This window comes from Plectropomus leopardus, chromosome 20 (genome assembly GCF_026936395.1).
Source record: "Plectropomus leopardus strain MGB_pleo_1.0 chromosome 20, ASM2693639v1, whole genome shotgun sequence".
Taxonomy (NCBI): domain Eukaryota; kingdom Metazoa; phylum Chordata; class Actinopteri; order Perciformes; family Serranidae; genus Plectropomus; species Plectropomus leopardus.
In genome coordinates, this window is record NC_142195.1 from 9,752,942 (window position 1) to 9,768,798 (window position 15,857).

At 39.7% G+C, this 15,857-nt stretch overlaps 1 protein-coding gene across 1 annotated transcript in view; it reads right to left on the reverse strand.

The window, feature by feature from the left end:
- The window catches only part of itga1 (integrin, alpha 1), a 58,407-nt gene extending 52,157 nt beyond the window's left edge, over positions 1-6,250 (reverse strand). Inside the window, exon 1 of the mRNA XM_042509266.2 lies at positions 5,935-6,250. Coding sequence (XP_042365200.2) covers positions 5,935-5,980 — 46 coding nt within the window. The 5' untranslated portion in view covers positions 5,981-6,250. The remainder of the gene's footprint in view (positions 1-5,934) is intronic.
- Positions 6,251-15,857: the final 9,607 nt, after the last annotated feature.

The window sequence follows — 15,857 nt, forward strand, 5'->3', positions numbered from 1 at the left end:
AAGCCTCACAGGTGACTGTATCTCTTGTCTATTGTGCTGTTTGACACCAGACGGCCCGAGGTCTGTGTCACGTTTGTCTTTAAGTGCAGTTTCCTCTTCTTATATTGACTTCTGGGGAAAAAAGTCTCCTAAACTGAACTAGCTTTCTTTCTATTTTAAATGCATCCAGAGAAAGACTGTAGCTGACATAATCATACAGCGAACATTCAAGTATGAATTGCAGTTGTTGATTGTTTGATGTGCACTAACTGAATTCTGTATCACAGTAGGATCTAAAGAGCACAGTCTGGGTTTGATGAATCACTCATCAGTAATGATTTTCCATTATCAAAATAATAAACTGTCACGCCATCGTATTGTTTCAAATTGTGAGTCGAATGAACCTTTTAAAACGGCCATCAATATATGGTTTTAAAAGTTTATTAAATTGTTTTTTGACCAAAAACACAGGCATCTTGAGAAGAGGACTGACACGCCTCTTATTGCTGCGAGTTTCTTTTACATCAGCCACACCAGATTTCATCTAATTTCTGCCTCAGGATGTTTTGTGAATACGGCCCCTTGTCTTATAGATGTACACTCAGTCCATTTATCACGGTCACAGATTGTCACACAGTCAGACTTGAAAATGTAAGCCATGAGGTAGGTGTTAGCTGGTATGTAGACATCCTTGTTTGTAAGAGGTGTGAAAACCTCTTCGTCGTCTACCACATCAGATAAAGCACTAACCATAAACTCAGGCAAAACATTTTTGAGAAAGTCATGCTGACAAATCCTGAGTTTTTTGGTTTTATTAATGGACTACTTCAGCAGTTTTCAAGCTGGGCCTTATTTTCCCATGTATTTGTGTCTAAGTGACTGATGTGAGCAACAATTTTGTCTTGTTCTGAAATCTCACAACATGTGACTTGCAGGAAGAAAAAAATGTGAACATTTGAGTGTAAGTTGGAGAGAGCAGTTTACAGAAAACTATAGTGATTTTTAAGATTTTTAATATCATGCATGATTGAGCGGATTTCGACGATATGGACGTGGCCTTTTAATTCGATGTCCGCCTGAATTTATTTGAGCCGGAGTGTATGTATGAAGGTCACCTACCAGTTGAAGAGGGGACGAGAAGAGAGAGAAAGAGGGACAACAAGCAGTGGCTGTTTTCTGTTTAATTACTGCATTTACAACTCTCTCCAACTCTCCCTCACATTTCCACATCTTCCTGCAACAAGTCACGTGAGGTTTCAGAATAAGACTGCCACTTGACGAGACAATAATGAACGGACACATTTAAGGAAAAAGTAAAAAGACACTTCATCCTCTTAAAATAAAAGTCTGATCCCGTAAGTGTCAAAATAAACACTTTTAATTGAGAAACAGTGACAGTGATCAGTTGCCCCATATGTTTATATTGCAGCCCATTGGGCAGCTGCTGGCTGCTGCCCTCTCACGTAATAATGGAGCAGTTTCAAAAACTGTTCTTTGCATCAGTCACTTAGACACAAACACATGGGAAAATGGGGTCCAGATTGAAAAATGCCGAAGTTATCCTTTAAGCTCCAAAAGTATTTCTTTAACAGGGCAGGATGCTGCCGCTGTCATGCGAGTGAGCACATGGGTTTTCACTGAGAGAACTGTGTTTGACATCTAGAGAAAATAGGATTTAATTTTGCAACATTATTCTTCTGTCTTACTAATTGATGCATTACATGCATCGTGGGCATCTGTGGTTCTAAAAAAAAGTTCTGTATTGACCAAAGTCAGGATAGGATTCATCCTCTGTCGACCATGAATGTCTATACAATAGTTTATGCCTTTCCATCCAATAGTTGATGAGATATTCCAGAACAAATTCATGTGTTTGCATGTCGTCAGTCTCAGTGTAGAAGGAGATGTTATGGTGGCAGACAGATGTCTGACAGTGTAATTATGAACCCAGCAGAAGTCGAGACAATAAACTTGATTTCCTTTACCTCCTTGTAAAGTGTTCAAAGGTAGCGGCACAACTTCAGACAACAAAACTGATTTAAAAAATTAGGATGCTAACAGTGAACACGTCAAAAAGGCTGAATATACTTAAAGTAGCAATCGCATCAGCATCGCATACCATCGCAGTGAATCTGCCTGCCGCTGCCAGCAGACAGTTTATGTCAAATTAGTGCTGATTGCTGCGACTGAGGGAGTGAGCTGATTCAAATGATAGTAGAGATAGTAAAGCAGCAGGAGGAGACATATAGCTATTGACGGAGGCCGGGTTCACTACTCAGGATCATAAATTTAATTTAGCGCTTTATTGTCTGAAGACTTATCTCTTGACCTTATAGCTTTCAATGAAATAACCATCTACTCAGGTCAATCTACTGAAGCACTTCACATGCTGATAAAAATGTTAAGAAAAGACAAATTCCTAAATCTGAGGTGTGAGAAACTTTATGTAAAAAGTCCTTGAAGGCATGCTGAATCAGCTTGTGTTCGACTGACCTTTGACCCCTCCTCTCCATCTTTGCAGCAGACATAATAACAAAGACGTTAAATACATTCCTAAGTAAGAACATGCGGTCTATATTCTGGCTTTGTGACAAAGCCACTTGAAGGGGCAGCTTCTAATGTGTTAAAGAACCATATGAACTTCCAAATGTCTCATGGCTGTTTGTCACATATGACAAACATCTCCTTTTATGTGATCTCTGTGATGCTTTTACTGCATTCACACAAACTTCAGACTTCAGAGCATGTCAAGTCGGGATGAAACAAGAGCTGATTAATGTGACAGAAAAATAATCAAGTGTTTTGATTGCGGATTAAATGTAATTCTTCAGACATTAATCGCAAACAATCTCTAGTTTTAGCTTCTACATTATAAAAGCATTTTTTCCGTGCCCATGATCAAAATTTCCTATGAAGCCCAACATTATTACTACTTATTTTATCTGACATTAAAGTTTAAATCCCAATAGCCTCAATGATTTATTAAGGTGGCACGGTGGTGCAGTGGTAGGCACTGTCATCTCACAGGTTCCAGGTTTGAACGTGCTTTCGGGCTGAGGCCCTTCTGTTTGGAGTTTGCATGTGTCAGTGTGGGTTTTCTCCAGCTTCCTCCCACAGTCCAAACACACGCAGGTTAGGTTAACTTGTGACTTTGAATTGCCCTTAAGTGTGAATATGAGTGTGAATGGTAGTCTGTCTCTACGTGTCAGCCCTGTGATAGTCTGGCAACCTGTCAAGGGTGTACCCCGCCTCTCGCCCAAAGTCAGGTGGAATCAGCTCCAGCACCCTTAAGAGGATAAGCTGTGACAGACAATGGATGGAGTGAAATGACTCAATTAATTAATCAAGTAATTAAAGCAGCAGCCAACAATGCTTAATGTTAAAGGAGCTGAAGGGATCGCATTTCACTGGAGTTGTACCTGATATAATTCCATGTGACAAATAAATAAATGATTGATTGAATGATTGATTGATAATAATCTGCATATTCATTTAAAATACATTTATATTTAAATAAATTTAATCATACTATTATACTTGCACTTTAAAAATAAACTATTTGTTTCAACAAACAAGTGAGTTTCAGAGCTGCTTTTAATCTTTAATATGACCGACAATGATTGAGAGGACAAGTTGAATCATTACAAAATGATCTCAACTTGTCTTCTCAAAATCAGTGAATTTAAAATTTTAAGGAAGTCTGGACACTAACATTTTTTTTAAGTTAAGACAAATAGTTTATCTTTACAGTATGCAGCTTTAACGGGCAATAACATTAATAATCAATTTACTGTTTCTGACAAAAATCAAATTTCGCTCGTTTTAGTTTCTCAAATGTTTGGAATCTCTACCTCTTTCCTCTTCTATTACCATAAATAATTTTTTTAAAACTATTTTTGGCATTTTTGCTTCTCATTTAGTCTAGTGTAAAAAATGCCCATCATGCCTTGTCTTTGGATTGCTTGTTTTATCTGACATCATCTTCGGCTCTGAGGAGCTGTGATGTGAAATTTTTCATGCTTTCCTACTAACAATTTATAGACTAATAAAGTTGAAACACTGACTAATAAAAAAAAAAAACAGATTGATGAAAATAATTATTACTTGCATCCCTTCAGTAGTCTCAGGTCTAGGTGTTCATGCTGCTCACGTCCTTAGTGAGCTCGGTCACTCCGGGTTGACACATACTTATTGAAGCCAGATGCCCCTCTCCTCCTCTGCAGTACCAAACTCAAACCACCTGTAGCCCCATCTCCGTTAGGAATTTATACAGATTAAATGCTGCCACTACAATAACCACATGTGGGCCTCTGAGGCAGGCAGAGGCAGCTCCGATAGCACAACATGGGATTTCCCTGTATGGACTCAAAACAGATAGCTTCTACCCCTGTGTAACCCAACTCAAGTCATACTCCAGTGGACTACATTATGAGACTCAGCACCAGTAGGAGTGTTCAGGATGGGACCTGAGAGTGAACCTAACTTTCTTGATGTGATGGTAATGATTGAGATTCAGCTGATCCCTTTCTCTCTCTCTCACACACACACACACATGCGTTCAAACACACACACATTTATCTCAATTCCCATCACTAACCCAATTCTCTAATGAGCATCACAAGCCGGCATCACATGTAAGCATAGGAATCTGATCATTAAAGAGAGACATGCACCGTTTGCTTTGCTCTCTTCTTCGCTGTTTTTCTCTCCTTCAAACTCAGAGGGGTGATTCCTTCGCTCAGCTTTGCCGGGACTATCCGTCATGTTTGAATTACTTGGTACATGACCTAGAAGTTAATTCACTTCTGCTGCTCTGGAGCTGAACCTGAGAGCACAGCATCACCAGAGGGACCTCACAGCACCAACACCGACATCCATTAGAGCCTCGCTGTCTCTTAAAACCGGTGTTAATTTCACTTTTCACCTCCTTAAAATTAAAGTGCAATTATCACTGATGATTTGTGAAAATCCTACCCTCTTGTACAGGGTTCGCACAGCTTAAGGCAAGCAAGATTTAAGACTTTTTAAACATTTAGACAAATTTAAAGCTGTCTTCTTCTGTGTGATGTTATTGTGAGAGCCATTTGGTCATTTTTTTTTTTTTTAAATTTAAATTTTTTTTTAATTTATTTTTTTTTAATATGGTATTACCGATTATTTTGAAATTTCCAATTGCAACGTTAGAAAAAAAGAAAAGATTCATAATATCCTTAGCATTTTTACCACTTCTGAAAGATTGATTTAATACATTTTCATGCTATAATTAAAGTCTTATTTTTAGATGAATTGCATGCCTTTGAGACTTTTTAATGTGTGCAGGCCAACTACCCTGTGTGCAGTGTGTGTCTGTGAGAACCCTGCTGCTCATTCATCCAAAGATGTATGTGAGGGTCTGTCTTGACACACGATCTTACACGATTTCACCTAACTCATGCTTTGCATATGATCAGATACTGCAGAAATATGAGGAACACACACTTCTCTGCAGACTTGTTTCCTCAGAAGCAGCAAAACTTGCTTGCAAATAAGCCTTGACACTGCTGAGCGCAACGTTCATTCAGTAGTTTGACTGGCTGTAATGTCTCGATTATATGAGGCGATGCCATGCTTCTGCTGCACGTAGAAACAATTAAGTGCTCTGCGGTTTCCCCTCAGTCAGAATAAGCAACATCTGGGCAATACGGACGGAAAGTATTTAGGGGCAGTTTACGAGGACACTGTGGTGCCACCACCTTCTAATGGGCGCGCTGGCAATGTGAGTGACACACCTAATGGATGCTTTTAGTCGCTTAGTCGTCAATTATGCAGGCTGCGATGAATACGCGTGTCCGGCGTGTGCGCAAAAGATGCGCCGGAGACCTTGACGCGGGAGAAAAGGCGCGTGCCACTGTTTTCTCTAAAAATTAGCGTAAAAGCGAAATTTTTATTATATATTTTATTATTTTTATTACTCACCAGCTACTGCCGCTGTTGTCAAAGTGAAATGTCTTATCCCGAGCATCCCGGCGCACTATAGATGCCCTCAGTTATTCCACGGACTTTTCTCCCCCTCTCGCGCTCGGTGTTCACATAAACAAGGGCTCCCCAGAGAAGTCAAATCGCTAAACGACTAACAAGAGTCCACAAGGCATTTCCTGTGCTGCAGCATCCACAGTTTGACCGTCTGAAGTCCCGTTTCAAACTGACTCCTGCGCTCAGGATGAGCTCTGCTCCTCTGCGTGTCGCCTCAGACAGAAACAGGGAGGAGGATAATGAGGAGGAGGAGGAAGGAGGGTGGGAGCGTTGTAAGGAGTTCACTCGTGTACAGGACCTTATAAGCTATGTTTTGTGGGGGCTTGGTCTGCCAGTCCATGGGAAAATCTTAGCAGTCAGCGCAAAGATGTCTGGAGACCAGAATACAAACTGTCAGGCATTAAACAATTAGACCAGAACACATACAGCAGCTGATCCTTCATGTTTTTAATAATTGTAAACTTAGATTTGTTGTAATAGTATTAAAGTCACCCTATAATTGTATGTATCAAAGATGGTATTGGATAAAAATCAGCCACAAGAAAATGTTGACTTTGTACATGTCTGCAAACCACGTTACATTTCAATGTTTCTTGGCTTTATAGGCTTGGCTATATGAGCTGACTTTGTTATCAAGAGGTGACTGTGAATGGCATGATAGGGGAGATGGCTGCAGACCACTGCTCATGACCAAACCTGTTGTTTTTGGCTGCGTTTCCAGCAGTGATTGTGCTACCAAATTGGGGCGTATATTAGTGAGACATCGGCAGCATTTCCAGGGACAATCTGGCCATAAAATCTGATTGTTTTCTAGCAAGACATCTGAGGCATTTCCAGCAGCGATTGTGCTGCCCAAAAGTGGATATTTTATCGAGATCGCTTCACCAACTAATAACGGTCATGCACCACCACCCACAGAATCGAGAAAGAGCTATCAATATGGCAATCCTTTCCATGTCTGGGCGAGGTTTCAAAGTGAGTTTTTTTAGTCAGACATTTCCAGTTGCAAATGTTCCACTAAAGTGGGGTGTGTTTTTCTGAGACATCACTGGCATATCCAGAGGCCATTATGCCACCAAATCCCATTGTCTTTTAGCAAGGCATCAGCGGCATGTCAAGCAGTGACTATGCTACCAAAACAGGTCATTTTTAGCGAAATATCGGCAGCATTTCCAACAGCAACTGTGCAACCAAAGCCTGCTGCTTTTTTAGAGAGACATCAGAGGCATTTCCAGCTGAGATCATGCCACCCAAGTGGGGTATTTTAAGCCCAAATGTGATAGTTTCCTAACCATAACCAAGTATTTCTAAAGCCTAAACATAACCACATGCTCACCACAGCCTTTATGGAATATAAAGAAACATAAAGTTTCAACATATAATGTAGTGAATCTTATGGTTTGCAGAAATGTTCAATGCCAACATTTCTTCTGGCAATTGGGTTGGCAAAAGTGCATCACAATTCTGGCCAATTCATGTGGGATTCAATGTGTGAAAAAGAGTTTTATGTGCAAGAAAAGTTGAATTCTTTCCTCTGATCATAAACACAGATTTGTTGTCGTAACAATTTAAAGACAAAACAAAACTGAAAACCTTTAAATACTAATGAACAAACTCAACATTGTTGGTTTTACTCTCCGATAACATTAATAAAATTGCTTGTATGCCTCTTTGGTAGTCAGCCCTCCATAGAATTTCCCAGGGGTCCACTCTCATTTCCCAGCTGTGGCTTTGTGTTGAAAGTTGGGGCCACCACTGTATGAAGAAGTTTGAAGCCTCACCATCTGCGTTAGTAGCCCCGAAAAGATGTTTGTCATCTGTCAGTTGAAAAACCTAATCCAAAGTGTTTCCCATTATCATGTACTGCACAGTATGCACAATACTTTATACCGTGCAGTACAGCATGCACAACAAGGTATACATGCCAGTGTGTTATACTTGTAAGTGTGAGACTTTTACAATAAAAGAGTACTTGTAAATAGTGTTGATTTTTACATAAAGGCATAATAATGTCTCAACATTTGATATTTTAACTAAATACAGTATATATTAGCATTATCTGATCTGACTTTTTTTTATGCCTGTGATTGTTCTGGCATCTTGCAGCTGTTGTTGTGAGAAGTCAGAACAAGATATTCAGAGCTGACTGTGCACTGCCAACATGGGCAAAATCTACCACAGCTGCAACAAACTCATTCATTCTGAAATGCTGTTAATTCAACAATTGGCATCTCTATGTGGAAACAAAACAAAAATTGAAATAATTTTTTTAGGATGAAATAAGCAAATGTGAGTGATTTCTTCAGCTGCTTGTCTTTAGCAGCAGTTCAGTCCAGTACTGGAAAGAACAAGACATTCAGGCACACTAATTCAGTCCCTGATGATTTATATCGTTACAAAAAGTGTAGAGTTACAAATACTCTGCAAAGTGCCAATTCCAGGGACCCACAGCTGGAGAGGATGCAAAAATCCCACTAAGATTATCACAGGATTATTATAGGAAGGGTGGCGACAAAATTCGTTCAGAGGGGGCCGGAGCTCCCTGATTACAATCAACTTCACGAGTGCAATGTTACCCTATAATGTAAAAACCAGTACTCAGAGCGAGGAGGTTCACTTAAAGATGATACCCTATAGTATTTTCACAATCCTCTCCATCATCCTGTAATATAGCTGTAAACTTATCTGAAGCTTAGCAATTTTACACTAGTCTGGTGTTATTAGAAACATCTTGAAATAGTTCAAGAGCAGAACCTACAAATCCTCTGCTGACAGGTTTACGGCGCATCAAACTACTGGGGAGAAAACCGCTGGTATCAAACTCCAAGTGGTAATTACAAGAAGGAAACCACATCCTGACACCCTAGCATCCAGCACTATTTACCTTGCAAATGTCTACTGACACTTTAGCAACCACTGGTTATCAATATCTGACCATTTCAGAAGAACTTTGCAAAATCTACCCTGAGAATTTATACAGCTGGTACCATTACAAACTCCTTATGAGTCACAGAAGGAAATGCTGAAAAACTTGTCAAAAGGTGCTGGACGCAGATATTTCAACATTTCTTTTAATATTTTTGTCTTTGTTTTTTATTTTTAAGGTGTTTTCTGACTGTTGATCATTACTGATTTCCAGTTGTCATCTCTGACCACCGATTACTTCATTTTCTGAATTTGCACACATGATTGTACCCAGTGGCTTTTGAAGAAAGTCAGTGTAGCTTTGTTCCATGCAGTGGATAAAACAAGTCTTCAACACTAGACAACAGCATGCATCGTTTGTGCACAGCCTCTTTTAAACTATACATGAAGGCATTTTCTGATCACCTTGACAACATAATTTCTCTGTGCCTTCAAAAACAGTTACGAATCAGTGTTGGAAAAATAAATCTGTTTTGTGACTTGACAACGCTATGGTTAAGGTTTGGTTGGGCACAAAAATGACTTGGTTATATTTAGTGAAAGATCATGGTTTGAAAATGACTACTTTGTTAATGTCAGGGGATCTTCTGCGTCATGCACTCAATAATGAACATGTGGAACAATCTTAGTCATGCTTTTAAAACATAAAACAATGTTGTCTGTCAGTTGGGAAAAAAAGAGCAGCACGTTACTGCCTCAAGGTTACATGTTTTGTTGACTAATTCTCTTCCCTACATACTTCTATGTATTGTTTCAGGGTTTCTGCCCAACATTAAATTTAAGGTCTTTTTTGATGACTTTCAGGGCCAACTACCCTCAAATTCAAACACCAAACAGGGAATAGTTTGAAACAGGAATTTGTTCAATGTCAGCTCTCTCACAACTGTTTACTCGACTGTTTACTCGACTTCAGTAACTCATCCACGCATGTGACCATCGCACTTTCTCAGTGCATGCAGCAGGTGAAACAATGACACAACTGCGGGACATGCATGCAGACAGCAGAACATAGAATAATTACTCATTTTAAGTAAAATATAGTAATCACAAGAACTTCAATTACTATTCTGTCACAAAATCTATACATTTAAGACCCATTTCAATATATTACTATTAATAATAGTATTAATAGTAATATATTCACTATTGTGTTTTCATTATCTTAGAATGAGCCGTTTATATCTACATACGGAGCGGGTCCTCTTCAACGGAGTCTGCCATGTTGTCCTACAGTAGCCCAGACCAGCAGACCAAACACTGGCTCTAAGTAGTGCCATTTGCACTTTCGCGTTGGCCACTGTAGTTCTCCTACATGCTTGGCACATGGGATAGTTTTCAGTTCTGCAACCTCCTAGATGCCACTAAATCCCACACTCTGGGCCTTTAATCACCCAGCATCCACTGCTGTAAACATTTGCTGCACCACCCTAGTGAACACTTAGCAACCAAAATCTAAAAACTACAATTATATAGCACACTGTCTGCTTTTTGTTTTCCCCCTTTTAAAATGTACTATCCAGCCTTATTTTCACATGCATTGCGAGACAATCATTATTAGACCCATGTATGCCTGTGTCTTCACCCAGACAAACACACAACCACATACACACTTGCATGTGTGTATCAATTTCTATAATCACTGAGTAGCACCACCACCATTATCCCTCTCCAGTTCTGTGTAAATATTATGAATGTCATACATACGAACAACAAACATGACAATCATTTCATCAGAAACAGAACAGCACAGCACGCACAGAATAAATTATTTACTCTACACACAGTATATCCTGTTGTAACCTTCCTCATTATGTAACTATGCACACTTTAAAGGTACACAAAAAGACACACATCTGTATAAGACAGGAACTCCATGTGAATGAGACAGTTTACAGGAGTCCTTCCTGTCTTCAGCCCTGCAGCTATCTGACTACTGAGACTCAGGAAGACTCTGATTAGTTTCCATGCATTTCCTCACTACAACATACCCATCCCACCCGCCTCCCCCTTCCTTATCCTCTGAAACACCTCGGCCCACTCACATACTTTTAACATTGTAAAGAGAGTGCAGAAATGGTCCCCTATGTTTTCATTTTTGACCTCGACACCGTTTCCTTCCCTTCCTCTGTCCCCTGCCTTTCATCCAGACATACCATATTTCTCGATTAGCCATGGAAGTCTATTCTAATGTGTTATGCTTTTTTTCTACGCCTTTAACTGTCTGTATACATGCAGACAGGAAGAGAGCATTAAGTGCATACAAGATACAAGGCTCTCAGGGTCCCTAATGAACAGAATACCCTGAGAAACATTCATGTTCTCCATCATCCAGTCATGAAGGTTTTCTGAGCTGCTTTTTGTGTTGTAAAGCGCTATTGTAATGAAGACAAACTGTATATCCCAGGCCAAGTAAATCCCTTTAAGTGAAGGAAATTAGCTTGGTTCATACAGTCTGACACACAATATTTATTTACAGACTGAATGACTCATTGGGTCATTTTAAAGCCAAGCGGTAGATCCTCTATGCCCAATAACAGCCTCCTCCCCCCAGTGAAAGCTATTTACAGTGAGCATCTGAGGAATCTGTAATGTACACAGGGGATGGTGATTGTCTGTGAAGCAGTTAACGACAGCTCACGGTAAACATATACTATGTATGGTATTCTCTGTTATTACGTTGAGTTCTCATTCGATACCTGGAAATTTGAGACTATATTTAACAAATATCTGTGGATACGAATTAACCATTAAAGGGGTACTCCAGTGATTTATTTTCGTAAAGTCAGGGGAATCACAGGAGACATATTAAAGGGACAGTTCACCCCAAAATCAAAAACATGTATTTTTGCTCTTTTCTGTGGTGCAGTTTATCAGTCTACATTGTTGTGGTGTGAGGTGTCGAGTGTTGGAGATATTGGCTATAGAGATGTCGTCTTCTCTCAGGTATAATGGAGCTAGATGGCACTTGGCTTGTGGTGCTAAAAGAGCCAAATACATACAGTTGAAAAATCCAACATCAACGTCTCTCTCCAGAAATCAAGACCCAGTTTCTTGAGATAATCCACAGACTTCTGAGCAGTTTCATGTAGAAACTATTTCTTTCTCACAAACTACGTCCACCAACCACATCACTGCACTGAAGGAAGCATGCACCTACTGTTAGCTAACCTAGCACCACTGAGCTGGCTAACATGACAGCTCAGCCATAAGGACGGCATTAGTGATCACATCTTGCGCTGTTATGAGCACAAGCCTCTTGTCCATGAGTAGATGCACACTTTTTCTGCATGGTGATGTGGTTTTTCAGGTATAGTTCCGTAGAAAGAAAATAGTTCCTATATAAAACTGCTCACAGCAAGATCTGTGCATTATCTTGAGTAACCAGGTCATGATTTCTGGAAAGAGACACTGCTGTGAAGATTTTAAAATGCATTTTTTTGGCGCTTAAAGCATCACAAGCTGAGTGCCATCTAGTTTCATTATACTAAAGAGAAGGCAGACATCTCTACAATCGATATCTCCAACACTTGACAACTCACACACATAAAAAAAAAAACCCTCATAAATAGCACTACAGGTAAGGGGATACATATGATTTGTTTGTTTGTTTTTTTCTTAATTTAAATAAATGTCACTTGTAGTTACAAACCAACAGAGAATTATTAACCAACTCTGCAGATCCCCTCAGCTCTATGAGGCATTTGGCCTTCAGCGTTTCAGCTCATTGTTTTGGGTTTATGACAACCTTCTTTACTGTTTTGACTCAGTCTCAACACTCGACAGCCTCAGCACAACCTTCCAAATATAAAACAGCAGACAGACAAAATTAGCAACTAGCTGTTAAACAGAGGGAAACTTTTAGCAGCTGAAGAGACAGACATTTCTCGAAGGAGTTGGTGGACCAACAACGGGGCTAAAGAGTGTGATTATTAGAACTACATTTGTCAAATTGATGGAAACACAACTACATAAAAGATTAATGTGCTTAGTGTCTGCTGAATGTGTAAATAGTGTAAGCTGTTTGTGATACCAACCTTAAAAGGTGATCTATGCCATGTTTACATTTATTTTTCGATGCCCCCAAATGATAAAAAGTATATTAATGCAGCTTTAAAAAATGAATGTTCAAAATCGAAGCAGTACAAATCAAGAATCCTGAGTTTTTGGTCCATATTATGAAGCTTCAAAAACTTTACATCCATTTTTTCCCTATAATACAATAATTGCTTATTATCGTTAGACCTTTCCCGTCTTGTGAATGCTTTTGCCTTTTATACTCCATGAGGCCAGTTTGTAACACAGTTTTCCCTCATGAATAATTACTTTCCAAGCTCAAGCTGAGATAACCGTGATGCCTCAGACGTTGTTTTCTCAGACCTGGGAAAGTTATTTTAGAGCCACAGAATATATACAACTGTTTTCACAGGCTTCGCATGACAAGTAAACTGACTCTTGAGAGGAATATCGGTGGAGTGCCCCTTTAAAAACTGTCTTAAACCTTCAAGAGCCAAATTAATCTTGTTTGAATATGATTCAATTTTCTTCCTAGGAATTGTTTTTAACTAATGGGACCAAATATTGATCTACTGAATAGTTGGTTTTTGATAAAATACATGAAATGTTTGTACAATAACAGTAGCCATAGAAACGTAAACCGACTTAAGCACTTAAAGCATAAACAGTGGACAAAAACAGCAGCTCATTGCTATATAAGGACATGCTGGCTTTAGTTACTTCTGTTTTTTAATCTCCAACTAACAGCAAAGCAAAGATAACACTACTTCATTGCGGTGCTGCTTGTGAAGCCCTGTTAGTGCGAACAGCACGGGTGGTTGTTTGCAATCATGACTTAGCAATACCACTGGGGATGAACTTCAGAAAAAAAAGGACTGTCAGCTCAATGTGAAAGAAAGCAGATCCATCCTCACTGATTCCTCTTTGATGAGAACAGCATTTGACTATGTTTTGAACTCTAACATTAACCAGACCAAGGAGAGCAAATGGAAATGTCTCGAGTTTAAACCCCCTTATGCTCCTTACTCTGTCTTGTCCACTGTGTTCACAGCGCTTTTAATTTATTCTTTCATACTAATGATGTGAATAGAGCAAATATTAGGGCAGCCAACAACAAACAGGAAATGCTCCATAATAGAAAGCAGATGGAAACCAATGGAAAATGTGGATCTATGCTTTATTTCCTGGGTATTCAGCATGGCCTTGTCTCAGACTATTAAGGCTCATGGTAAACTATGATTCAGATTTAAATCTGACTTCGTGAAGGTCTTAATAACTCGTAAAACCTTACTTTCCATCTAAAGGCTATAACATATTTAAAAACTTTAGAGGTACAAGAGATAATGTGTTCCTGGTCAAAAAAATGCTCAAAAAGCAAGTTAAACTGGTTAATCCCTTTCGTCTTACTTCCCAAATCAGATGGTGATGCTTACATAGTAGCACGTGAGTAGAAATCATCACACTATCTTCAAAATCACGTCCGATCCCACCCCTGAGGCGAAAACAACAATCTGACACATGTGGACAGCAATTAGAGGTCTCTTCAGTCTCCTCCTCTCAGTGATGCTGACAGGTCCTAGAGCTTCACTTTACTCTACAGAGGGCCCACACAGGGTCCCGACCCTTTGACTCTGTCAACACTGAGGCAGAGTGTCAGTTACAGCCTGGCCACTGGCTATCTGTCTCCCACAGTCACACTGGGCACCTCTGCCCTCCATAACAACAGTGATGAATCCTTCTTCTCTGCTAAGCAGTCATGCATAATGCTCACTTTTTTTTTTACATTAATCCTTATCCTGTAGAATATATCTATATTTGACATGTAATAAATAAATATGTACTAAAGTAGAGGACTTGAGATGTGCGACTGTTAAAAACATTTTCAGTCATGCTAGCAGCATGGCTCTAGGAATGGCAATGTCAGTCGGTTCACCACTTAGGCCCAAACAGAGACATCTTCACAGAAACTACGAATGACCACTACATTTTGAACCATCCTCATGGTTCCCAGTCAGGGCTGGGTATCATTTAAAAAATGACGATACCAATACCTATACCAATACCAGTACGCATAAAGTGCCTACTAATATTAACAGAGTACTTCATTCAGTACCCATAATGTGAATGGAGCGGTGTGTAGTATAGACACTTTTAAATGTTTTTTTGGCACACTGAGGTGCCAACATGGTCAATACACCGCACTTGACTTCAGCATGTCACAGGCTGCGTGGTTTGGTTTCTCACCAGAAACCTGCAAAACGTAAGACATTTCCATCAGCTGTGGTTTGTGTTCAGTGCTACTTAGCCACTGTTAGCGTGCTACTAATCGAAGACGATGAGAATGGTAAACAGTTGTCCTAACATGCTGCAACACGATGCCTATTAGAGCCTCACTCAGCCGTGAGCATGACTACAGAGTTTTGTTAACAGCATTGTTGTGGAAGTTAAGTCCAAAGTTGGAAGCCATTATGTTTCTGGGTTTTGCTTTCTGTGAGTATGACTGCCTAACAATGACAGGAATGGGATTTCTGTCAAAGTTTGTCCCCGGACCCTGGTGTCAGCATACAGGAAGTTTGGGGGGGGGCTGTGCTCAGTGGAATGGATTGTTAAAAGAATTATTGTTGCCAAAAACTAGTCTGTAGTCACTCCCTGCAGGCAGTTTCACACCAATTTTCCTTTCAAAAAGTTTCAGCCTGTAACCTTTTAGTACTGTGACAATCTGCAATCAATGAATGAACTGCTGTAATGACTTTTTTTCTTTGTCCTGGTGGACAGACATGCTTACACGTATGTCAATAGGCATGAACACATGTGCGCAGACACACATACACAGTTGTTTCCAGCATGTGGCATCACATTCTTGGCAAGTCACACAGCCATTGTGATTAAAGCATATCATATTCTTGCAGTAATTTCTTGGCGTGACA